The sequence below is a fragment of the Dendropsophus ebraccatus genome, chromosome 2, assembly GCF_027789765.1.
Source record: "Dendropsophus ebraccatus isolate aDenEbr1 chromosome 2, aDenEbr1.pat, whole genome shotgun sequence".
Classification (NCBI taxonomy): domain Eukaryota; kingdom Metazoa; phylum Chordata; class Amphibia; order Anura; family Hylidae; genus Dendropsophus; species Dendropsophus ebraccatus.
The window spans coordinates 178,722,730-178,750,049 of NC_091455.1; the positions used below are offsets into that span (position 1 = coordinate 178,722,730).

Below are 27,320 nucleotides of genomic sequence, written 5' to 3' on the forward strand. Positions count from 1 at the left end.
GATAAAGCTTTGTTTAGTACTTTTTAAAACCAAATTAAAAAAAAATGCCACAAAAGCACTCAAAAAGGAGCATAGTCAAAAGGTGCCCATTAGAGATGAGCGAACCTCGAGCATGCTGGAGTCCATCCGAACCCGAATGTTCGGCATTTGATTAGCGGTGGCTGCTGAAGTTGGATAAAGCCCTAAGGCTATGTGGTAAACATGGATATAGTCATTGGCTGTATCCATGTTTTCCAGACAACCTTAGGGCTTTGTCCAACTTCAGCAGCCACCGCTAATCAAATGCCGAACGATCGGGTTCGGTTGGACTCCAGCATGCTCGAGGTTTGCTCATCTCTAGTGCCCATACATATCAGATTAAAGTTGATACAAAAATGGAAAAAATTTCAACCAAAACAATCATTCATCCTGTGAAATCTGAGAACAAATAGTTGTTTCAGCTAACCAATGAATTGTCTAGAAAGACGTTTGGAAAGAAGTCAGCCATGTTTGATGTATTTACAGGTTATAGTCAGATGAAAGATATTTCATCCAAGAACGATCATTCTGGAAACAATATTCTCAAAACGTTAGTATAAAAATTCTAAGAAAAATTTCTAATCCTTACCCAGGCCCCCTTTAAACCACACCAGCAGTAGCCCTCCATAAAGGTAAACTGCAATGGGCCTGTGGCCATGCTCCTATTGAGTTCAATACTAGCTGAATAAATCTATACAATCATCTAATATATGTATATGACACATGCATATAAAGCTTTATTAACACAAGAAAGGGCCTTACTGTTAGTCATATGGTTGTATAAAATACAAAAGTAATATGCCTCAGCAGTTTTATATAGATGGTGTCACCTATATACTTACGTAATAATTTATACATGATAAATTGCAGAATAAATATTCAATACAAACAATATAATTTAAAGAATATTATCACAGCATTGGAAAGAGCTAGATATATTAGAGGTGGGCGCTTTCCATTTATATTCACAGGTATAACAACATATAGAAAATATAAAAATTAAAGTATACCCTGTTACTGTACAAATACGCTTGTAGGGTAAGTAAATGAGAGACAAAAATATGTCAATAGCTTGTGTACGATGTGTCAGAGCACTTTCTATACACTGGCAATACATGGCTTGGTGTACCAGTCATCCAGTAATTTTAGAACACTGCTTGAGTTGCTATGGCACCAATCTACAGGAACAGACCTAATGATACTGATATTATAAAAGCACCACAAGTTCTCCGGAATGTACTTAGTAAGGTCTTTATAAAGGTATCAGGGTCTGACCGCCACAACAACGGTTCAAAATGATATTAAAATGCTGGCTTGTTGTCACTGTAGATACATAAGAATTGAATAAACTTTACATTTAGTCTTCAGGCTTGGAAAATGAAGTGGCCCGAAAGACTTCCAGGCAATTGACAAAGATGAGAGCCCCAGATAGCTCTCTCCATTGCCTGGTCACCGGATACTTCATTCTGTCCAGTGCACAATGTAAGTCCTGCAGTACATCCCTGTAACTGTCTCCATAATGTGCGGCCCATGTATATAGGAAGTCAAAAGCAGGTTTCCACATCATCTGCAAGAGAGTTCAAGGATTCATTAGCTCAGAAAGACCTGTCTGTGCTCTAGGATCTGTCTAAGTGGGTACCCTGGCCTTCTAGGAGTTGTCTGTGTAGGTATGACTCTCTTGGAAGTGGCCCCTTTATCCTAGCCAGATAAAGGGGCAATAAGGAATATAAGGGCCATACACAACCCACCCAGGGGCCCTATTCCATGCAAAAGGTCTTTTTTTAATCAGGGTTGGCATAAGTGCCAACATCGGGAGAGATCATCTGTCAGTATGACAGCAAGGCTCCCGCTGTAACTATATGTGCAGAGAATATTCTGCTCTGGGTAGTTTAACGCTTTAACGACCTGGGATCATTGATGGCTCAATGCCCAGGTCGTGTTTGGACATTAGCTTTTGGGATCTGCCCCCTCTCCTTTGTCCCCTGCTGCTGTTACTATCTTGTAACAGCGGCAGGGAAGAGAGGGGAGGGGGCAGAGCTCAAGGCTTCCATAGCCAGGAAACCGGAAGCCTGAGGCTTCCGGTTTCCATGGCTACCATTGGGGCTCTGCGAAGTGATCGCAGAGCCCAAATGGTAGCCATGGAAACCGGAGAAGATGGACCTGGAGAGAGAATGCTCCCCCTGTAGAGGGAGAATTCTCTGTCTGGAGCCCAATAGATGCTGCGGTCGTGCTGACTATAGGGTTAACTCGCAGCACCGGAGCGCGGCTTCGGGGCTGAGAGTTGCGGCGGGTCCCTGGCTATCACTGCTAGCGGATGACACAGGTGCAGCTCCTCCTGGATAGTTAATTAACGTCGCTGCAGCATCAGGCATAGGCTGCAGCGATGTTAATTAACAGTGCAGTGACAGGAAGAGGTTAAAGGAGGGTCCGGTTAAGATAAAAAATCTGCTGGAGGCAGGGGGGGTGCAGGAACATAATAGTGTATATTTACCAATTCCCATGCCCCTTAGTACTGCATCACTGCTCCCAGACCCCTGCACTGCTCCTCCTGCTCCTGCCACAGCTCAGGAATATCTGCCCGGGACACTGCTGCAGTCACTGATTGGTTGAGCAGGTACTTTCTTCCAGGTCTTGATGTACTAGGAATCCGGGAGAAACTGGAGCTCAGTTGGAGCTGGTGACACTGCATTGCTGGGTAAATATACATTCTTTATTATGTTTCTGCACCCCTGCCTTCAGCAGAGTTTTCATTTTGACTGGATTTTTTTGAAAGGGATATCCGGAGAGCAGGTAAGGTGCACTCCACTTCCTTTAAACCCTGCTTGCATGCAATGTCCAATAGCCGCCTGAAACAACATTGTGCAGCTAAGTGATCACTGCCCAAAACATGCTTCCATGCCCCCTCTCATCTGCAGAAGTATTAGCACGGGCGGGCAAACAGACAAAGTAGAGCGCAGGATAGAAGAAAAGGTAGAATCTTTCTTGCTCTCTGGACATGCCATTTACCCGTTATCTGACAGCAGCATGTAACCGGTGGGAGCTGTCACTTACCTATTGGCAGTCCAGCAACAAAATCACTTGCTGCTGATCGGTATTCTTGGTAGTCAATAGCCTTTCTGAAGGCCCGCAGGCCTGCCATGTATATGCCAAGCCAGTTAGCTGTTCAGATTGTAAATGTTGGCAAATTCACTTTAACCCAACACATCAGAAAAATTTATATTATTATTATTTTTATTATTATATACTCGACACCAGAGAAAAATAGTATTTTGCTAAACAGGGTAGCATATTTTTGAGTTAAAGAGAGTCGGTCAGCATAATCCTGATATATATGTACATATACTCCTTCTATAGAATCATAGAAAAACTTTTACTGAGTTTGTCGGTTATTTTTTAAACCTAGAACAGAAAGACGGATTTGTTAGATACCTGCAGGTTGACTTCTCCGCTCTTTCCCTGGTGAGGAATCTCATAGGCCTCAATCTGTTGCTTTGTAAGTCTGGCTAGTTTCTCAGCAAGCTCTCTCCAGCGTATACCGAGCTGTACGGCAGAAGTTAGGATAACCGTGTCTTGTGTAAGACGAGCTACTACACTTTGACAGTCAATCTTCAATAGACCCTAAGCAAGGTTTATAAAAAGGAAAATTTTTGTTTTTGCTAAAATGCAACATATAAACCATATACAGTATATGTATTTATTGTATATACCATGGATGATTATTATTATCTATTGATTAGGGAACCGAGTTCGTACGGAGTTCGTACAAACCCGAACCATCCGCAATGATCACCGCTGTCTGCCCGCTCCGCGCAGCGGGCGGATCCAGCGGGAGGACCGCCTGGAAAAATGGGATACAGCCATAGCCATAGGCTGTATCCCAGTTTTCCAGGCGGTCCTCCCGCTGCACGGAGCGGGCAGACAGCAGTAATCCGATGCCGAGTGTTCGGGTTCAGCCGAACCCAAACCTCGGCGGGTTCGGACCATCCCTACTATTGATTAGAAGTTACTCCTGATGAGAGATTAGCGAGCTTGCCGAAAGTTGGGTTTAACACTGATACGAACCATTGGCATTTGAATATCACAGCAGGATTTATTTGCTGGTCGTTCGGATTTGTGTGGATATGAACTTCAGTCAAGTTCACTCATCTCTACTCATGACAAAATAGGAACAGCTTGCAGCTTACCATTTGTTATAATGCAGTATGCACTTTCATACTTGTATCTAACACAATGTGTTATGGTCCTTTTACACAGAGCAATAAATTAATCGATCCTTTAACAATTTTCAAACAACAATTTGGTTGGCTGATCAGCATTTAGACAAGGAGATAAATTGTTTGGAAAAAACTTTTTAAAGATCGCTTAATGCCATCCCCCATGAGGGTGAATCCACGAAAAATGTTGAAAGACCACGATTAACGATAGCTTGATCGGTTGATCCATACCTTTATTTACACAAGCAGATAATCGCTCAAATGTGATTGTTAACTGAACGACAATCACTCCGTGTAAAAGGACCATAAGAGATAACAACCAAGGCCCAGATCAAAGAGTGTAAAATATACACTGGTGTAAACTGCCCACAGCAACCAATGTCAGCTCCTCTTTTATTTTACCAAAACTAAAAGCTGAGCTGTGATTGGTTGCTATAAGCAGTTTACAGTGTATATTTTATTCCCTTATATTAATCTCCCCCAAGGTTTTATGTTAAAAATATGTTTTAAGAATTTTTGGTGATGTTTTCCTAATTTTTAATTTTAATATCTATATTATAAAATAAACCTGACATCTTGCAGTGTTCAGTCTCATCACTAGGCCATTACAGCCAATAATCACTTTGGGGGAGATTTATCAAAGGGTGTAAAATTTAGACTGGTGCATACTGCCCACTGCAACCAATCACAGCTCAGCTTCCAGCTCTGGTGAAAGGAAAGCTGAGCTGTGATTGGTTGCTGTGGGCAGTTTGCACCAGTCAAAATTTTACACCCTTTGATAAATCTCCCCCTTTGTGTAATAAAATGCAACAATCTTTCGACATGCACGTTGTCGGCTGATTGTTGTCTTTTAACGTCTTTCAACATGTTGTCGCTTGATCCCTCTGATTGCCCTGTGTAATAGGGGCTTAAGCTGAGAGTTCCTTTCTGGTGATAAGAGGAGGCTACCTGTCTGGTGATAAGAGGAGGCTACTGTAAAGTGATCTGTACAGCATTACGGTATCTGGTGACACCAGTGGATAGAGAAGACAAAAGCAGCTTCCTGTGGAATGACCTCCTCAAAGGTCACAGAGTATTCTAGTAATGTTTAACATTCATCTCAAGGGGACAGAGTCTGTCTATTGTCATCTATGCCCATGAGGCTTGCCGTAAAGCTTGTCCCTAAGTGCTGTTAAAACAGCTCAGGCAAGATGGTAGCCCCCATAATTATGTAAAAAAAAAAGACGAAATTAAGAAAAAAAAGTACAGTCACAAAATAAAAACATAAAAAATTAGCACATTCTAGTATTTGACTAATCAGTATAAGAAAATCTAGGCAATACATTCCATTTAAGAATAAAACACCTACCATAATAAGCTCATAGTGAAATTTCCTCTTTATGGAGTCAGCATGACAGTCCTCCTTCAGCCTCTTCACAACACATGACACTCTGTCGGATTCTTTCTCGGGAAGCGTGTGACTGAGATCGTCAAGGGACAAGTGTGAATATCCAAGGGCGTCAGCTAAGGCTCTCCAGTCATAGACTTTGTCGGAGACATTTGATAGCACAGATGAATATATGTAAGTCAGTTTTTTAAATGGCAGTGCGATCTGCTCCAAAAGCATCTTGGTTGTAAAGTGCACATCTGAAAAATCAATAACTTGATCTTTGGAAATAATCTTTACGTTTTTGCAGTGTACAAGGCCAACCTTCCCTCTTAAAACACCCACATACCACTCTTTAACCTTGGTCTGTCCAATGGCCTTAATTTTATCCTCCCCAAGAAGCGCAATTGTGTCCCCTTTAAAATATTCCAAGAAGTAGTCAATCTTCTGTTGCCTCAGGACAGTTTTTAAAGTTACGGCAAAGTTGAGCAACTTCAGCGTTTTATCCTGGAACTTTGGATATTTCATAGTGTTCCTCAATGGCATGACAGGCGTAGATAAAATTTGTTTGCGTTTCTCTAGTTTAGATGTGTGATTTTTTGGAGTGCTATGTATTTTCGGGGCAGGGTTCGGGGTACTGACCGAAAATTCCGAAATCAGTGATGAGCCTTGACTGTCTTTGACCTGAATGGTAAAAACAAATGAGCTGACCTCTTTTCCACCTTTTAATGAGAATGGGAACTGAGCCCGAATGATCTTTCCCGCCTTTAGCTGCTGTAGTTTGATTTCATTACTGTTATCTGCTGTTTTTACAGAATAAACAGAGTCATTTGTATCAAAGTGAATCAGTACGTCTTGCATTTGGTAAAACACAAACTGATGCTTCCCCCAAAGTTGAAATACAAGTGGTGGCAGATTTTTTCTACGCCTTTTTATGTCATCCACTGTGAGTTTTTCTGGAGTATAGTTATGACCCATAACAGCTAGAACAGTAGAGAATGCTGGATGTATATGCTTGGGTCCATACACTGCTACAGTTATAGATTTCTGAATGTAGTCATAAACACTGCTGGATTGGTTCTGAACGGACTTGGCTTGTGCGGCACTCACAATGTACGTGATACGACTAAGGATCGGTAACTTGATTTGTAACATGTTATTGTAAATGTAGCCATCTGGGATTTTTTCAAATGGACCTTCTTTGCTGTAGCTATAAAAGGTTGCTATATCGGTCATGACTTGACTGTATGGATCGTTCTTAACCTCAGCTGAAATTTTCATTTCCAGTAAAATGTCCTCTACTGTATTGATGTTACTTAATGTTATTTCTAGAAGAGGACTAACAGTAGTTGACAGGTTGTTGTTCAGAAAGGCTGGTGGATCAAGAAAAGCTTTTAAGGAGATGTCCTGAAATTCACCGGGTCTAACATGACCTTCAGGAACGTGGACAGTTATATCTGAATCTGGAAGCTGTACAGAGCCTCCATTATGATCTATTCTGCAAAATATATGACTGTCTGAAGCTTGTGTCTGCCCCCATCCAGGACTCTGGCTCACGACATCTAAGTCAAGACATGACCGGGTTAACTGTCTATGGCTCAACCAAGCCATTTTGTAAGCCTCTCTGTCATTCTGAAGCCACTCTAGATCTGGAGCCAGAATTTGCCCATCAATCCCATGACCATTAGACTCTGAGCTACCTAAATCATCCAGATAAGAAACACTCTTAGACCTTCCAGACTTTATGGCTGGTGTTTTTTCCAAGACACGATCTATATCTAGTTCATCTCCGGAACTTGAAAATGAATTTCTTGTTTCCGAATTCCTAAAGAGCAAGAAAGGGTCCTCTTTTAAAATAGACACTCTATCATTTGTTGATGTGTTAGCTTGAACCACATCATCCAGAAAAGGGTTGGATTCAGAGAGTCCATTCCAAAATGGGTTTGTTTGCTTTGTAAAATTCTGAGAATGATCTTGGAACACGTCTGACCAGTTAATGAGAAGATCCAATTTGTTTCCCAAATTTTCTGTGAAATAAAAAGGGAAGAGTTGAATTAAATGTTCCACCATTTTTTTTTTACTATTAACACATTGTTTACTAGTGTAATTCAAGATCCTCAATGTATAAGAGAACAAAATCTTAAATCCCTTTGCAAATAATCAAAGATTACAGGTTTATGGCTCTCATAAAGTTGTATCACATTGTTAGATAAATTTGTCATGCAAGTCTGGTGCCTAAGAGGCTGTAGCAGATGATCTATGTTTAATTCTACCTAACAAACACTATAAAGCCTCATACACACTAGCGCCAGTGGCTGAGAGAGTATCTGATCCACTTAAAATCCCTGAGGCATTGCCGTAATTAAGGACAAGCAGGATGAAGTCTTGTGTACAGGCAATGTTATAATCAATGCCTCATTGTTCTATCTGTAGAAGTTTTTCTAGTGTGCTCTAAAGCATTAAAAGGGGTTTCCTATGACAAACACTTACTGTATTTCGATGAAAGGTATGCAAAAGGTTACGCTAGTATGCCCTGATATATCCCCAATATCTCCATAAGTGTTTAATTATGTATTAAGTTGTGACATTCTCTGCAATGGGGACTAGACAATCCCTTTTCTGGGCACATATTGGGTTCCAGTGATAAATGTTTGTCATGGAAAAATTGATACCAAAGTATTTAAAGCGTAACTATAATTTCAGTAGCCAAAAATGAAATTCATCAAATATAAAGCTCACGTGTTACCCTTTAAAAGGAGCCCTTAACTGCGTTTATAGCATGTACGCTCGCTGAGATATCACCAGTTGTTTGGCTCAGAGGAATAAATGAATTTTTCTTCTGGCTGAGAGAATGTGGGCGTGGCCTATCCCTCATCTCCCTGGCTGCCTCCCTCCATTCACTGACCAGCACCTTAGCAGATGTATCACACATAGCAGGATTAGATACAGCCCCAACATACAGTATCACAATGTAAGATTAGATACAGAGCCCCAGCAGATGGTATCACACACAGTGGGATTAGATACAGTCATCTGCTCTCATTACACTGTAGGATAATGTCAGCTCCAGCTCTTCCCCTGCGCTACTCCTCACACACAACACCCTCAGCTCTGCTTAGTCACCTCTGTGAGGGGAGGGGGGAGAACGTGCTGCTAGGAGGGGGAGGAGGTTTTGTTTATGTTTCTCTCTGTGTCAGGGCTGTTATCTGATCCTTCTGTCAGAGTCCATACACTCAGGATGGATCTGCAGGGAGGGGGCGTGTCCAGCAGGAATGCAGAAATAAGTCAGAGCCAGAGAGGGCTATAAGGGCTTAATCAGCCTTATGTATTTAAAAAACTGTTCATTTTAGGTTATTAATGTATATTGGAAAAATTCTTATCATGACCTAAGCTAACTAAAACTGAATGGTTAAAATATTTTATAGTTGCACTTTAAGTTTAAAAGGAACCAATTAGTAAAAAAAAATCCTCTAAAGCTAGGGAAATGTTCTGATGCATCACCCAGCACACTTCCAAAATATGTACATATACCCTGTGTCCCTGCCCCGTGTTATCCATAAAATTACTTTTCTAAACCCCAACTAGTCATCTGGGTGTTGTCACTCCTCTGGGAGTGTCAGCGGTGTAATCACACCCCTCTGGGCATGATTCAAAGAGCTATTACCATGACATCGAGAGGCAGGCTGCCCTCGGTGACATTGTCATTATGGCGCATTAGCGCAGTACAGAGCGTCCTATGCATGCACACACCCAGGGGGCGGTGACTATTTGCGAAAAGGACAACACCCAGATGACTAGTTAGGGCTCATTTACATAGAATGCAGAGTTTATGAAGGTACGTTTATGGATTATGCCGGGCAGGGACGCAGGTTATATGCACATGTTTGGGAAGTGTGCTGGGTGATGCATCAGCACCATTCCCTAGCATTAAAGGCATTTTTTTTACTGATTGATTCCCTTTAAAAACATTTCTCAAACAAGAATATGAAATTTATTACTTCCTGATCCTTACTTACATTTGGAAAAAAATGTAAACTGGTATTCCAGTGTGGGCCAAAACTGTATGTAGTGTCACATAACATAAAGAAAAAAATAAATTACGGTAACACTGCCGTTATCTACCCCAGTCTCTTCTTGGTCCCACTTGCAGCTCTTGTTCTGCTTCTGGCCCCCGCCCCAGTCTCTTCTGTCTGCTTCCGAGATGAGCACTCAGAGTTGGACCTGCTGATCTCTGGCTGAGGTGAACGCTGCCACTGACAGTAATTGGCTGGGCAGGAAAATGCTCCTCCAGGTGCACAGCCCAGTGGCAGGGGAACAGAAGGAGTTAAACAGGAGCTACAATAGGATCACTGGGGCATCAGGGATTGGTATATATATACTTTTTATCATTTATCGGGTCTACTGTTACACAAAGGATTGGGGGGGGGGGGTTATTTTTTTAAAAAAAAATTGACTATACTGACTATATTGACTGTGGCCAATCTTGGCCATTTTTTTGGATGACCGTCATTTATTGACAAATAGTGGCTTTTCATAACAACGGCCGTTAATATAACAGTAACAGACATTTTATTTAAAAATAAAGTCAGTCAAAACCTGCCAAATTTGGCAGAAGTGGTTGACCATCTATTTTATATGATTCTGGGGGGAGATTTCCAACCACTAGAGTCATCTGACAGTAGCTGTCATTGAGAATACATGCATGTGTATGTGGCCATTGAGGGTGATATCTATTCAGCGGACAGTAATCTGAAATGTATAACCTACTACAGAAACGTATATACCTATTTATTATCCAATGAGTAATATTTATAAAACATAAAACCACAAGGCCCCTTTAAGTTTTAAATTCCATTAGCAGTTTGAAATTCTATAGAATGAAAATTCTAATTTGATTTCTAGACGTTTAACACAAGTTCTCGATGTTATTCGTGTTCAGCATATCAGATTTTCAATCAAGGCAGATGTAATTAGTAAATTCAATTTTAAAAGGCTTCCTAAAATTTGGCAGTCTAAACAACTAACTTACAGAAATTAGACTTTATTATGCGACTTGGATAAAGTCTAATGTAAAACATTTTGCTCTTTGAGCAGGAGTGCGAGCTCAACACCCTTTCTGCATTATTAGCTGACAATACAGAATGTGCTGATTGATGTGACTGTATAAAATTCTGGCTCTTCCTTTACTGCGTAATTAGAAAAACATGGCCAGTTTCTTCCAGAAAGAGCATGACTCTTGTTTGGGAGGGGTATTGCAATTGGGCTCATTCACATGAGTGGAACTGAGTTGCTAAACTCCACCCAAACTAGAGACAAGAGTGGTTCTGTTTCTGGAAAAAGCAGCCATATTTTTCTCATCCTGGATAGCCCCTTTAAAGGGATTGTCCTAAATAAGTAAAAACGTGGCTGCTTTTTTCTTAAAAAAAAAACAAAAAAAAAAACAGTGCCACATCTGTCTACAAGTTGTTTGTGATATTACAGCCTAGCCTCATACTTAAATGGAGCTGAGCTGTAATACTAGCCAGGTTTTATTTCTCTGGGTAACCCCTTTAACCCATTCCCGCATAATCACATACCGGCATGTCCATTTCTTCACACTATTCCAGGAGATGTCCTTGCAGCCCTTGTTTCATACATTACCTGTCCGGGCGCAGGTCTTCTTCTCCCGGTCCCGCGCTGCAGCATCGGCTTCGGAGCGGGGCTGTCTGAACTGACAGACCGCTCAGCCAATCACTGGCCGCGGCTTTTCCGGACAGTGATTGGCTGAGCGGTCTGTAAGTTCAGACAGCCCCGCTTCGAAGCTGCGGTGCGGGAACGGGAGGAAGAAGAAAACCTGCGCCCGGACAGGTAATGTATGGTTCTGCTGAAATCGTCGGTCGGCGCCGCGCACCGCTATTCAACCATAACGATGCGCTGGTGGTGAACGATTTTAGGTCTGAACCTAAATGAATAATCAGCCGATGACACGATCATCGGCTGATCGTTCTCTCTATTCCACCGAGCGAAAATCGGCCGAATCGGGCCAAATGGGGCAGTTTCAGCCGATTATCGCTCCAGTGGAATAAGGCCCTTAGCTAATAATAAGCTAATGTATTTCTGCAGGCACTTTTCCATTCATTGTATCTTTATTCCAATATTTAGTTCAGTCTTTATACAGACTGGCTGGGAAACAGGAACCTCTTATGTTAAGTAAATGATTGATGGTAGATGGTTCTTATGTTAGACAGCAAACATTGTAGAAAGTTTCAAAAGTTAATAATTTCTCTACGAGAATGTTTCAAAATCAATGTTAAGCAACCATGATGCAATGCGTCCATATCACCTGTATGTGATTAGTTACAATCAAGGCTTCTCAAATAAGAATACTGGATTTATAAGCCAACATATATACAGCAAAACAAGGTAAGATCGAGGTCTTCATGTTACCTGGATTGCCTGTAGGTGCACTTTGCCCATCCAAATCAATTAGCGTTCCTTCTGATTTGCTTCTTGAAATTCCAGCGGAGCGTGAAGATTGTTGTCGTCTTGACATTGTCCTGCCAAATAAGATACAGAATTTCATAAATGTTTTCACTTGAGCATGTCTGTGGCCAACTATAACATTTTTAATACTCCTTGGGTTCAGTAATATGCCTTTCTTCAATAAGCTCAGATGTTTGTTTGCTCAGCCGCTTTTACTTCCTAGGAAATGAAGTTGATATTTAAAGGGAATCTGTCATCAGAAAATGACCTATTGAATAAATCAAGTTTTTATATTAAACATATTTTTGGGGATTTTTGAAATTTTATTTATTTTTATTTTTCATTTTCAAAAAATGTCCAACGGATTCGTAGAACTATAACATTGCACATGTTTAACTCCATACATTGATTACTTGACTGGTTCAGTGTCTTAAATACATGTATTTCAGGTGTTACACTTTGCAACAACGGCCATTATTTGCCCTTATTTTTATAAGGTGGGAAGATATCCTAAAAGTTTTTGGAAAAGTAAAGAAATTACAGCACAGCTTTCATCTTTCAAGTGCATTATAAGAAAGGAAAGCTATAATGTGATTCACCTCTCTACACAACATTATTACAGGGGTTTTTTTACAGTGAAAAAAGGTTTTAGGGAATTAGATTTAGTCTGGTGTCATACACAGAATTCTTTTTTTTTTTTCTTCTTTTTTTAAACACTTTTTTTTTTTTAAGTTTTTGCAGCACTTTTCGTTCAGTTCCTGAGCCAAAGCCAGAAATAGATTTAAAATGAATGGGGAATATTAAGAAATTATATTTCTCGTTCCTGATAGATCTGGCTTTGGCTCAGGAAACAGCATTCTATTTTATTTACACATTATTGCAATACCTTACACAACAATGCTATTGATTCTTTTTATGGGACAATCGTGGCTGACGGTTGACAGGTGATCGATAGTTCAGCTCAGAGCTCACGCACACAACATCCTGTATTATTTCTAGAACCATAAGGGTATGTTCACATGGGTAAAACCTGTATGGCTTTTGACATGGTAACCACCTAATTTCCATGTAGAAAACCACACAGTGTCCTTTTAGAAAACTCTGCTTCCATTGACTTCACTGGGAGGTGGGTGCTATGCAAAAACAAAGTGACTAAAGATGAGCAAATATTTCACTCCAGAAGCTGTCCCTCCTCCAATGACTCACAGAAATCTGTGGAGCAGTACTTTACCCAGGCATCACTTTTGCTCAAGTGAACATACCCTAACAGGGCAATTACAGAATTCAGTGGGCTCTATTGTACATCTGTATAGCTAAAAGTCATATGTTATACAACAGAAAAGAGAATTTCCCTAATCAGAGTTCCCAGTGGAGCAGGAATGGCCTGAAAGTCTCTACACATCTTTACGACAGGCTCCACTTAAAGTGTTCCTGTCAACATAAAAAAACTTTTGTCATGTCACAGAAACATGTCAAAAGTTTTGATTAGTCCGGGTCTGTGTGTTCTTGCTATCGGTACGGGTCTAAACTCTCAGACCCAGAATGATCAAAACTTTTGACATGTCTCTATGACATGTCAAGGAAAGTCTTTGGCCGTCCGGAAGGTTGGGAGGTCTGTGGTTGTTCCTACAGTTTTTGTCTGTATTTTAGCCACAGCAGCGTGCAAACTGCATCGTGTGAACTAAGGTGTTGGAGTGCTGGCCATTTTTTTTTTACTTTTTGTGTTATATGTGGGGTGTGTGGCTACCTCGGTTTGGCTGGCACTCCACCCATGTCCAGTGAGTGTTTTAAACAAAGATTAGTTGGATCCTTCATGCCCTGTTTGTAGGCTTAATGTGAGCCATTGCTCGGGTAGGACTATCTCTCTGAGGGCACCTTGGCGTGGTGAAATGGTGCATGCTGGTCAAATAGTTTGCTAAGAAGAACCTCATTTTTTTTAAATCTTTAGAACAGGTTTTTATTGTGTGTACACTAAGAGGAGTATGCATGGTAAGTCCTGGCACTTGCAGGTTGCTGTGGCACTTGCAGGTTGCTGTTTTTGTCTGTATTTTAGCCACAACGGTGTGCAAACAGCATAGTCTGAACTAAGGTGTTGAAGGGCTGGCCATTGTTTTGCATTGTGGCTTTATGAGATGCCAAAGGTTTTTTGTTTTTTTGTTTTTTTTTTATAATGACAGGTACACTTTGAGGAGAATTAGTATTCCTTGGATCCATAATACAGAGGTATATAAAGCCACTACAAACAATACACAGAGGACTGAGCCTCTGGGACTTTGTTTGCCCCCAATAACTGCACATGCACAAGGTTGTGCCAAGTGCATGTGGTATTACAGCTATGGTGTGTCTGTGGATTGCTTAAAACCAGATTAGTCCAGTAATTTATCTTTGAGGAAGATAACAATACAAATCCACCATCAACTTCCAGGCTGGTAATTATTAGTTTGCACTATATAGACACCAAACACAAGTGGCGAGCTGTAACGTGGAGTCACTGTTAAGTGCAGGCTTACAGAATCACAAGTACACACCCTGCAGCTGTCATGTTACAAGACAGGATGCAGAAAATCACGAAACTCCAGTTTTAGAATTCTCATGTACACATCTTTCTTATACTCATGTCACCTGTCCTCACCAGCTCCATTTTTCTCCATAAGGGGACAAATACATCAGGTACAAAGCAGTTACCATCAGCTGCTGTTTGACAACATTTAGTGTAATTCTCCATCAGGTTCATACATTATCCACTAATACGGCCCTCAATCATTGTAATGAGAAATAATGGAATGTATGAAGCAACAGATATCTGGTTAAAGCCTCTTCAGACATTCACCACAATGGTAGCTCTTGTTTCAATGGACTCAGTGCAGTCTAGCAGAAAGGCGTAGAAACCTGCTTTTGTGGTTGTGTCAATACCGTAGGACTACAAGAGCTACTGTATTGCTTTGGGATCTAAAAATAAAAGCCCCTTCATAGGATAAAAGGTTAAAATCTAGGGCCCTTATGTAAGATACATGATAAAACATTGCACTGATTGTATTTCGTCTGGCCCAAACCATGTGTTTTATTAAAAAAAAATCCCCAAAGAATGAGATGATTGTGAAGGATAACAATAGGATATATTACATGGTAAATTTGGTCATCAAAGAATTTATTGTATTTAATTAGTTGTGTTTACTAGCTATAACAAATCGGAGCAGATATGAATCTGAAAGTCAGGTTCCTAGAAGATTCTGGCATCTCTACTAATAATATATTTTTACTAAAAGAACAAGAACAGGAAAAGACAATTTTAGCACAGGGGTTGACCTTACCTTATTGCAACATTGCAGCTAGTAGAGAAGAGCGAACCTCAAGCATGCTCGGGTTTGTCCGAACATAAACGTGCACCATTTGATTAGTTGTGGCTGAAGAAGTTGGATGCAGACCTAAAAATGCTTGGAAAATATGGATATAGTCATAGGCTGTATCCATGTTTTCCAGCACTCCCTAAGGCTTTATCCAACTTCTGCAGCTATCGGTAATCAAATGCCACACACTCGTGTTCGGACAAACCCGAGCATGCTTAAGGTTCGCTCAGCTCTAGAAGCTGTATCTTAAAGGGGTTGTCCAGTGTGGGGGCACTTTTTTGGGGGGACCTCAGCGGCGTCTCACTCATCGCGGCGCTCCGGTCCCCGGCTCCCGGCCGCTTCTGGGTGTCTGACGCCGCCCGAGACGCTACGTCTCAGGGCCGCTCAGCCACTCAGTGAAGGAGGCGGGATCCGTGTGAAGTCCGCTCAGATCCCTCCTCCTTCACTGAGTGGCTGAGCGGCCCTGAGACGTAGCGTCTCGGGCGGCGTCCGACACCCGGAAGCGGCCGGGAACCAGGGACCGGAGCACCGCGATGAGTGAGCCGCCGCTGGAACCGGGGAGGTGAGTGAACGTCTTTTATTTCAGCCACCTCCTCCCCGGTCCCCCCAAAAAAGTGCCCGCACACTGGACAACCCCTTTAAGGCCCTATTACACAAAGCGATTATTGGCCATGTTTGGCCAATTATCAGCCAACACGGCTGATAATCGCTTTGGTTCATAAAAGGCTAATCATTGTCTTTTAATGTCTTTCAACATGTTGAAAGACAAATAAGGAACAAGGCAAAAATCTACTGCCATCTCTACATGCAATTGGAGCAGCTGCAACAGACCGCCACAATCTCCTTTGGCTCCCCAGCCAATCTAGAGATCATCCATGGAGACCACACACACACAAACTTACTCGCTCACTGTTGGCGCATCTAACGAGCAGCAAGCAAGTGCTGACCTGACAGGTTGGTGCTCGCTTCCTCCCGGAGATCGCCCTGTGTAATAGGGGCTTTACACTAGGGATGGGGGTCTATATGCACTTTACTTGGCAAAGGGAATTCTAGATATTGGACTGTCCCTTTAAGAATTAAATGCAAATTTGCAAAGTATTGCAGAGAAATGCAGAGTATAGTATACAAAATATTAGGGATTAAAGGTGAAGAGTGGTGTGTATGGTGTGCTATAAAATTATTGTTTATGCTGAACTGTAAAATCCTCCCAATAGGCACAACAAGAGCTTGTCCTGCCACTGCTATAAAGATTACATTTATACCTTGTACTGTATTTTGCATGGTTACAAGTGATATCAGGGTACACACCCTCCATTGTTTTTGTGGAATGACTGCATGTAATACTATGTAAGCCATTAACCTAATACTCAAGGTGAGGGATGTACTGTAGGGAAAGTAAGGCCTTGATGAGTACAGCGCCTGGTACACTGCTATGCATTATGCAGCACGGATTTCTTAGAGACAAACATTTTGTTTGAATGTCAGTTCGGCCCGAGGCGAGTGACGTTCATCAAAGCATTTAGTGAAGTAGAATGACTCTTTCCATCTTAGCTGCATAATTCATGAATATTACTTAGAAGTTTATTGAGTCCTCAGAGATACATACAGTTTAGGACTCCTTGTAAATGTGCTGTGAACGGAATTTACACGGTCAGATTTCTAACGTCTCTGTTCTAATATGATGTTTAGGGATATAAATATATACATAGGGATCCTGTATTTCCTACAGAAACTGCACATGGGGCCCACGTCAGCTTTCGTATCTATAATTAGTGCATCCAGCGCCCAGCTATGTTTTTACTCCTTAGTTCTCGCTCATTTCACTTCTTCATACACAATTTAACACATTTATTATTTATATTGTATTATTTAGTGATGTAATCAATAGAGGCCATGATGCTTATTGGCGTAACATGCGCCTTTAGTTACAAAGCAACCGCAACCCTACAGAGCAGCTACTGGTACTTTGAGAATATGGATATTGATGTTTTAAATGGGGGGGAATCTATCAGTGCGTCATGGCTAGAGATGAGCAAAGCAACTTACCTGGTTTCCTGCTCCATAGACCACAGTTGGAAAGATGAACAACCAGATGCTCTTAAAAGATTACCAAAACGCAAACGTAGAGAATTGATTTTGGCAGTGCATTATTTCTTGTTGTTTCTATAGCACCAACATATTGCACAATTCTATTAAGAGATGTCCATTAGTCATGTCGGTCCCTGTCTTCAATGAGTCTAAACCGTGTCATTTCTGTTTATGGACTATGTTAGGCAAGAAAGCTCCCAGCACACGACTCATCTATAGGGATCCATTCACATGGCATATTAAAGGGGTGTTCGGTTTGATAGGCTCGCCAAACTTTGAAGCAAAGTTTAGGTTTATCCCTAAACCTCACAAAAACTATTAGCATTTAGCTGTTTTAGTGTGGCTCAGCAAGTTTACTAATTTCTACTTACCTGTCCGCGCTCCCCCCTTGTCCTCCTTCAGCGGTCTCCAGTGTTCCCCGCAGCCGCCTCCAGCCCACTCAGGCAATCACTGACTGAAACTGGAAAGCGGCACTGCCATTGAGAGGGCTATCACTCCCATGAAGGAAGTTAAGCCCCTATTACACAGGCCGATCAGCGAGAGCAAGCGAGCTCCTTATTCCCCGCTTGCTGCCAGTGATATTACACGCACTGACAGCAAGCAGGTGAGTCCGGGAGGGCCGTGGGGAGCTACGGGAGGGGTTCCCCAGACAATCTTTAGATCGTCCGGGGAGCCCATAGGAGACAGTGGAGGTCTACTGCCACCGCTCCTGTTACACGGAACAAGGGCAGCAGAACTTTGCTATCCTAGTCGTTAGTCTTTCAACATGTTGAAAGACATTTAAAGACAACGATCACCATCGTGCATATCGGCTGATCACTGCCTTTTATTACACAAAGCGATTATTGCCCTAGTGGCCAGAAATCACCCAAATGTTGTCGATAATCGCTTTGTGTAATAGGGCCTATCAAGCCCGCTCGGCCTGTCTCAGTCAGTCAGCGGGCTGCCACTCTTGTCTCGGGAGTGCCACATATCGAGCACATATCCTATATGGGAGTACTGTGTCTATGCTGCAAGTCCTCTATCTGAGTGATATGTATTTGTTTGTGGCATGTGTCCTTTATGTCAATGGTATTTCCTGTACTTTTCATTAAACAACAGAAAATGTTTCCAGATTTACAAAACACAGCTAACTGTTCCTGTTTAAAGTGACTCTGTACCCACAATCTGACCCCCCCCCCCCCCCCCCCAAACCGCTTGTACCTTCGGATAACTGCTTTTAATCTAAGATCTGTCCTGCAGTCCATTCGGCAGGTGATGCAGTTATTGTCCTAAAAAACAACTTTAAAACTGGCAGCCCCGTGTCCCACGGGTGTGGCCTAGGTTGTGTTGTGTGCATTAGGCTGGCACAACCTCTCTGTCCCTCCTCCCCGCCCTCCTTATCATTAGGAATGCTCCAGGCAGATTGCCTCCTATTCGTCAGCTGTGTCAGCCCGGCACATGGGCTGGATCGTTAAGACACCTGTGCAAATGTTCAGCATGGAGAAAATGTTCCAGTGGCATTCCTAATGATGAGGAGGGTTGGGAGGAGGGGTGGTTCAAAGTTAGGGCACAGATATTGTAAGCCACGCCCGTAGGGCATGGGGCTGTAAGTCTAAAAGTTGTTTTTAGCACAATCACTGTATCATCTGCCAAACGGATCGCAGGACAGATCTTGGATTAAAAGCAGCTATCCGAAGGTACAAGTGGTTTGGGGGGGGTCAGATTGTGGGTACAGAGTCGCTTTAAGTTTTCTATTTTAATAGTATAACAAACAAAGCGTGCACCTCCCATGTCCACAGAACAACACCATATGGAAGTCATACGTCACATTTCTCAGTACAATTAAATAGAAGATAAGGGCAAGCTTCCATAAAGAAGTAGTTGACTTTAGTTTTAATGTAGTTTGAGCTAACATACGTTCTTGTATAATAGCAGGTGCAGGGTATATGCAGCAGTGTAGTGCGCACTTATATTGTCTCTAGAAATAACATACATAAACTCTAAAGAAAAACACCTGCAGCTTCACAATATACACTTATAAGGATTGCAGTCAACGTCATGAGATTTCACCTTCACAATGGCATTACAATTCACTCTTCTGCATTATAATTTTTGTGAATACATATAGGTATATACTAATGGAATAGTCATTCTGCAAGTGTACTGAAAGGGCAACTATCAGCAGGTTAGAAGTATCTATCCTACTGATATATCCCTATAGGGCACGGGTTGCTGTTTCTGTGATATTAGGAGTTTAGTTCCTATGCTTATAATTCTTTTTTGTGTACTGGGGGGGTGACTACTGCCACCAGTGATCTGCCTTAACCCCGTTCTAAAGTATATCAGTAGAGTGGGCCAGCTGGGGTGGATCAGAGCACTGGGGTTGGTGGTCCTGCCCCCAGTGCACCAAAACGCCTAATTAGCAAAGGGGTAAACTCCCAATATCACAGGAACTGAGGATGAAGGTAAGAAAACCTACCTTCATCTTCAGTGCCCTATGCGCAATAGGAACATACAGTATCCGTAGGTTAGATCCTTCTGTGGTATATCCAACAGGGTAGATAAAATATATGAATTGCCGATTACATAAATATTTTTTTTTTTAACTTTCAACAGACATTTTTTTTACCCACAAAGTGGTGTAAAATACATTTTCAGTAAAAAAAATAAATAAAAAATAGTATAATGCTTTCAAACAAGTACAACCGGAAAGCTCACATATAGACCTTAATGGATTTAAGGGCTTTTGGATACTAAGTACTACTAAGCCTGATCTTACAGATGACACTGCCATGGCGTCCATATTCTGTGCTATGGAATTTTAAAAAGCCTTAAACTGATGTATGCAAACCAGGATAAATGGTTTGTATTTAAAGGGATAGTGCCTTCTGCTTTCTGATGTTGTTGTGCCCAGTGTTACATGACTGTAGAGGCCAATAGCTGTCGGGTCATTAGAAAGGAACAAGATTATTAGATGGCCAAATCAATAACGTAAATTAGTGCTAGATCGGCGCTCGTTTACTAATCCTATTACATGGCAAGATAATCATTTAACAAGGGCTGCATAGACATCAACAGCGATGTCCCTGCAGTCCTTGCCCTAAATTAACCACACTTTTTTATTTTTGCCGATCAGCAAAAAATACGGATGCACTATGGATTCAATACAGATGGCTAATGAAAAATAGCCGACTCAAATTTGGGGAGTAAAAAATATAATGACGTGTGAAAAGACCCTTAGGTACCAAGAATGATGATAAGCTGAAGCATACTGTAGGTCTATAAGAGGTGATGCAACACAAAAGACAGAGAAAGGTTGGCACAGGAAACAATCCAAAAGCAAAGGCGGGAAACATACCAAATCAAATGTGAAAAATGGCACAATGCAAAAGAACCTGTAGACTGAAGATTTTCTGTCAAATAACACAGATATCAGGTAAAATAGATTTCTTAAAGTAAAATTTTTATTAAAGTATTGTATTGCCCCCCAAATGTTATACAAATTACCAGTACACACTTATTATGGAAAATGTTTATAAAGTGCTTTTTTCCCTGCACTTACTGCATCAAGGCTTCACTTCCTGGATAAAATGGTGATGTCACGACCCGACTCCCAGAGCTGTGCGGGCTGTGGCTGCTGGAGAGGATGATGGCAGGGAGACACTGAGGGACACAGGGCACTGGAGGGACACTGAGCATCCCCCTGCCATTATCCTCTCCAGCAGTCACAGCCCGCACAGCTCTGGGAGTCGGGTCGTGACATCACCATGTTATCCAGGAAGTGAAGCCTTGATGTAGTAGTAAGTGCAGGGAAAAAAGCACTTTATAAGCATTTCCCGTAATAAGTGTATATTGGTGATTTGTATAACTTTTGGGGGCAATACAATACTTTAATAAAAATGTTGGCCAGACTTCTCCTTTTATTCCTCAATAAATACTCAGCACTTGTATCCCGGAGGAAGAACATCAATAGATATTCAAACAGAGAATCATATTTGAGGATGGTATAACAAAAATTGATATTCTAATTTATGAAAGGAGGGGTTTCCATTTTGCTCTCTGTAGATTAGGCCTAATACTCTCACTATTAACATGATATAATATACAGAACGGTTCACACTTGTATGCACCGCTGCAATCCCAAGGATAAGTCTGTTCATCACAACATGCAAGCTCAGCAATATGTCCCTTTCATAGTCACGGCAAAGTGAATTATTAAAAACCTGACTAAGACAATGATAAAGCTCAATACCCTGACATATGTTTGTGTTCCTGAGTTGCCCAGGCAGATGTGTGGATAGAATAATCATTATTAGCCCATTTGTCTGCAACCTCCAGTACGACAACTGATTTATGGGCATTTTCTACCATCATTGGTTCATTCTGCCATGTATAAGCTGTGGCCAAACATAATCAATATCCATTTAGGTTAAAGCAATGGTCCCTATAAGAAGCAATGTTTTTCTCCCTACCCCCTCACTGGCAGACTACATGCGCCATAAACAGTGCCTACAGACTGTAGATGGAGCCTGGCAGAACAATCACCAAGAATTGGATTTCTTTCAGATTTTCCTCCACTATTAGCCTCCTGCATAGGGAACAATTCACCGAAAAGATTAATATTAAGGAATGGCTATAAATACACCACACACGAGCCTACGTTTTACAGTCAGCATTGTATCTCTCCATACTGCTGCGGGAGCAAAAGAAAAAAGTCAGCAGTGTTCCTATTAGCAGCCATTCATATTCTAAATATAATTTGCTTCGTTCGGTTGAGAAACCTCTAAATGCAGTAAAAATGTGCAAGTTGGAATATAAACTAGACGTCTATGTGAACATTTTTCGAGGATTAAAATATTCCGCCATTTCCTGCTGGGGGACATATTTTCATGAGTCAAAGACTTGTACACACAGGTGTGGTCTCTGCATCAGATATAGGTAAAAAAAAACAAACACAATGACCTCAAGTAAGGAGTGACACAAAAGGACATCAATGTGCTCGAAGACTCAACCTCAAGTAACTAAATAAAACCTGCCCTTTAACCCTTGTCCTATAAAAGAGTGGAGCACGTGTATAAATATAGTTACGGGTACTTTATGTGGCTCCACACCAGTATTGCACCGCAGCACATGAATACACAAAGTTTTTCCCACGATTATACTTGAAAACTTAGAGTGTCACTGTCATTAACTTTTTTTTTGCAGAAATCAATAGTCCAGGCACTTTTAAGAAACTTTGTAATTGGGTTTATTAGGCAAATATGCCATTATCTGCATTTAAAATACTTTCCCCAGGTCCCCCCCTTCTCTCCTTTCTGTCATCTACTGCTGACAATCAGGAAATGTCAATCAGTCGGACCCTGTCTGTGCTATGGAGAGGGGAGGGGGGAGTAGAGACGAGTGAGATTAGTCGGCAGCAGAGAGCAGAGAACAAAGGATTACACCACAGGGAGCCCGCTGAAAGCTCTATTCCGAGGTCAGAGAGGTCAGTGTTGACATCAGAGGAGAGAGCCTGGTGATGTAGCTTTAAATTAGCTCTTTGTTGTCCTGTTTTGGAGCCTCATCTTCTCTCTTCCATAGGCAACAATAAAGACGGGGGGGGGGGGGGGGAAGCTTCAAACTGCTTTTTCATGATAAAAATTTTTGGCTAATAAACCCAGTTACAAAGTTTCTTAAAATCACCTGTACTATTGATTTCTGCAAAAATAAAAATAAAAATTAATGACAGTGACACTTCATTGTAGAAAAACAACATATACTGTAAATACACACAGTTTTGATGCAGTGTGGTAGTAGACTGACTCTTTGCGGCACCATTTCTACCCTGGTGGAAAAAACAAGGAAGCTCTCATGGAATTGTGTCCTGCTGTATCAGTGTTAGAGTCTTAGGCTATGTTCGCACTATGTAAAAACGTGTATGTATGTTTTTACATGGTGTGAAACTAGCCTTAAATTGTACCTGTAACAAAAAAAAAATGTAGGAATATGTTTTCATCAGTCAGGGTTTGTGTGTTCAGACCATGTGCGATCAGTAGAGCGAGCAGGGAGAGCCATGTGTGGCCAAGTGCTCCTCTCCCCACTCTGTGTCCATAAGACCTGGACGGACCCATAGACAGAGTCTGTCCAGGTGACATGACATGGAGACATGAGAGAACATGCTTAACATATACGTCTCTCAGCTCGTTCTCATGATAGTTCTCTTTGACATACAGTATCTAAACTGTTTTCTTGTTTGCTTTTTCTTTTTATGACAGGTACTCTTTAAAAAGAATGTTTTACATACGTAAGTTTATTTTTCAGGGTATGTGTACGCTACGGAATCTGGGCGGATAACGCACCGTGGATTCCGCTGCTCGCCCCCGCTCACACAGGCATGCATCTCTACCCGTGCCATAGACTCCATTCTATGCACAGGCCGATTTCACCGTCCGCGTGTGAATCTAAGGACGCCGCTGGAATGCCCCTAACTACCGGCCGGGTCGGTCAGCAGGGATGCCGTTGATGCATCCACAGAGCCGGCTGTGTACTCCTGCAATGCAGAGAGTGTCACGTGCCGGCTCCTAACAGATATGCTTTACAGTAAGCCCTATAAACACAGAAACAATAGTCTGGAGCGGACCCTATTCACGTAAACAGAAGAGGTTTATAGGTATATTCTGTGAAGAGATCACTCCATGGCAGGAGCATTAAACATCAGCTAGGTGTTCTCTATATAATGGTGGCACATTGCATTGTACTCTTGTGCCTGTGATGAGAACAAGAATACAGCTGAAATTTTTTTTTGTACAGAATAAAAGGTGTCAGCTTATTATTCTGTTTGGTGGTCAGAATAAAAACTGCAATATTTCTGGATTATTTTATATTATACATAGTAAAATGAAAACATACAATGTTTAACATAAAAACTAAAAATTTAAACAATAGGTCATTTTCTGATAATACATTCCCCTAAAAAGCAAACTTTGATTATCTCTGGACAGCATGTTTTAGAGAGGAGTAGCTAAACAGATTGATATATAGCTGGTACTGTATATCCAATTTATATTTTATTGATTTGAATCCTCTTACTCTCAGTGATTGATAGCTTTCCATGTATGAGCATGCATACAGATGAGGCTGTCAATCACTGAGTAATATTACCCACTAGTGTATAATACCAGTGAGAACAAATGCGTCATCAGAAAATTACCTATTGTTTAAATCAAGTTTTCATATTACAAATATTTTTTTAAGAACTTTTGGTGATGTTTTTTTCTAATTTTCCCTTTTACTGTCTATATAGAAAAATAATCCTAAAATTTTCACACTTGTGTTCAGTACAGGTCACTTCCTAGCAATTGTATGTCCCCATATCACCTCTTTATTTACTATAATCAAAGACATGGTTAAAGTAAAAGATGAGATCAGTGTATAGATAACACACCATACACAGTAGCTGAAGCTCACAGCTTAGCCTTCCCCTCTCTAAGGAAAAACCTCTGCACAAGTCACAGAGCATGTCTAAAAGATGCTTTTGGCCCTGAAGCCGGGGAGGTAAGTGCATGCTGTTTTCTCCCACCCCTCCCCGGCAATTTTGAAAAAAAAAACCCCTGCCTGGAATTCTCTATGAATAGTGCAGATGTCGTCTATGGTCAAATCAAACTCAAACCCCTAGTGCTGCAAGACAACAGTGCTAACCACTGAGCCACCATGCTTCTCCATATTATGTAGCAAGTTGTCAACTATAAATATATCCTAGAGGATTATCCACCTACATTTATTTTAACCAAAAAGTCAGATATGTCAATAATGCCTGAACACAGACATATAGTCATGAGATTTACGAGTGACCCCATCAAAATTGTCTCTAATGAAGACCTTTTGATTGTGGCCAACTTAAATGGGCACTGCCATTATAACTTTTAAAATCTAAATAAGCAATGGATGTGAAATAAAGCAAATTTTGGAACTCATTTCCATGTCAGAGCCCGGGCCAACTGGGTTATATGTCAAAATTTTTTAGTCAGTCTCACTTGACTCCATGCATATGAAAGCTGGACTGGTACTGTGCTGGGAGCAAAGAAGGGATGAAGCAGTCATGGCCTGGTCAGTGACCATAGCTTGTTATACACCATATGCAATGTCTCCATATTTCAAAGCACTGAGGGAAATCAACAGGTTCCTTTATCTGTCCATTTATGACTGCCGGTTAATTGGGGAAATTTGAGCTTTGTGCAGTTAACCAGTTTTATTGTCCCTTCAACTAAACCTTTCAACATGGCTATGTAGATGAGTGGTGAACATCTTTGGTAAAAGGTTGCAAAGTTTTCTCATAAGGTGGCCATACACCTTTAATAGCTGCCAGTTATCACTCCCTCTCCCTCCACGCACTTGACCTCCATCCTACTTGGCCAACATTTCATGTGTTCTCAATGGGGTAAGTTGTTGCCAGATTTCCCTGGCAGCACCTTTCCTCTGAGAACAATAGGGTCGGGAAGTTGAAATACAAAATGTCCAATTGTTTTCTCCCCCTAGTTTGAGTGAAAGAACTGGGTGGTCCCAATACACATTAGCCAGATGGATGGTCCTACTGAAGTTGGTGGGTTTGACAGACTTTCTATTAGTCCGTATGGGCACCATTTTTTTACAATTGAAATACATTGTTAAAATATTATTGTTAAAATTGTTAATAACCCTGCCATTTAAAAAAAAATTCACATCATAGAAACATGTCAGTCGATTGAATTAATCAGGGTTTTAGCACGGGTCCCCCCACCAATTGCTAGAAGAATCAATGAGGAGTATCCAGTACTCAATCAAGCACTTCTCTCCACACCTCTCTCCACGCTGTATAAAGTCTGCGGGACACATCTTCTGCTGAGAAGAGAGAAATGGGGAGAAAAGCACTTAGTTGCGCACCTTTCCCCACTCGTTCTAGCAATTGTCAAGGGTCTCAGTGCCTAGACCCCAACTGATCAAAACTTTTGATACATCTCTATAACATTTAAAACATTTTTTTTATGACAGTAAGAATATAATTTATTGTACATTGTACAACTGACTATAAAGTCACATCAACATTCTATATCACACTTTAATATTTACTAGGACCAAATCCAAAAGTATTGAATGAGAGAATCGGAACTATTGTAGTAGTCCTAGATGTAAGCGACAGACCTGTACATCTGCCTCTCTAGTCTCCTCTACATAGTCGCCCTTTACTCTTAGCTCAGACTAATATACATTATGAATGTATACATTAAGCTCTATAGAACATAAGTGAAGAATTGTCCATAAACTGTATATTTTTTCTGAGAATATAGAAGCATAAGGAAGCAATCTTACCTTGCATAGAGGTACAGCTCAGATGAAGAGATTCATGGTGTTCGTCTCATGCTCAATTACTCCTGTTTGTTTACCTAGTCAAGCAGCTAACTTCAGAGTAATGATTACCTTGTTGAGCAAGACTAGGCAAACTCCGACACACCTTACCCTATCCCTGCAGGCTGACATACCAAAGCGCAAAGGCTGCTGGGACTTGAAGTTTTTTCTTTGTTCAAATCTATTCTCTGTGACAAGGAGGAGAACTCACTACCCAGAATTCACTCCTGTCAACCTGTCTTCATACCTGAAACCAAAGAGGGAGTTTCGGTCAAAGGAGGTACCAGGAAAAAAAAAGTGAAATCTTATATTTGTAAAGTGTCACGTTTATATGGCAGGAGGTGTAGCTATCACATTTCGTAATAACCTACATCACAGCTTATGGCAGGATGGACAGGCTGATTCATTTCACATTCTTTTCTTATGTAAAATATCACTTTTGTTTTTATACGCTAGAAAGACAATGCCCTGATCAGTCGATAC

The 27,320-nt window shown here is 41.2% G+C and overlaps 1 protein-coding gene across 1 annotated transcript; it reads right to left on the reverse strand.

The window, feature by feature from the left end:
- Nucleotides 1-722: 722 nt before the first annotated feature.
- On the reverse strand, nt 723-26,908 carry MACC1 (MET transcriptional regulator MACC1). The gene is made up of 5 exons (XM_069958808.1): nt 26,802-26,908; nt 12,025-12,134; nt 5,581-7,625; nt 3,448-3,636; nt 723-1,585 (listed from the first exon to the last, which is right to left on the reverse strand). The coding sequence occupies exons 2-5, from the start codon at nt 12,128-12,130 to the stop codon at nt 1,376-1,378; spliced, it is 2,550 nt and encodes an 849-aa protein (XP_069814909.1). The 5' UTR covers nt 12,131-12,134; nt 26,802-26,908; the 3' UTR covers nt 723-1,375.
- Nucleotides 26,909-27,320: the final 412 nt, after the last annotated feature.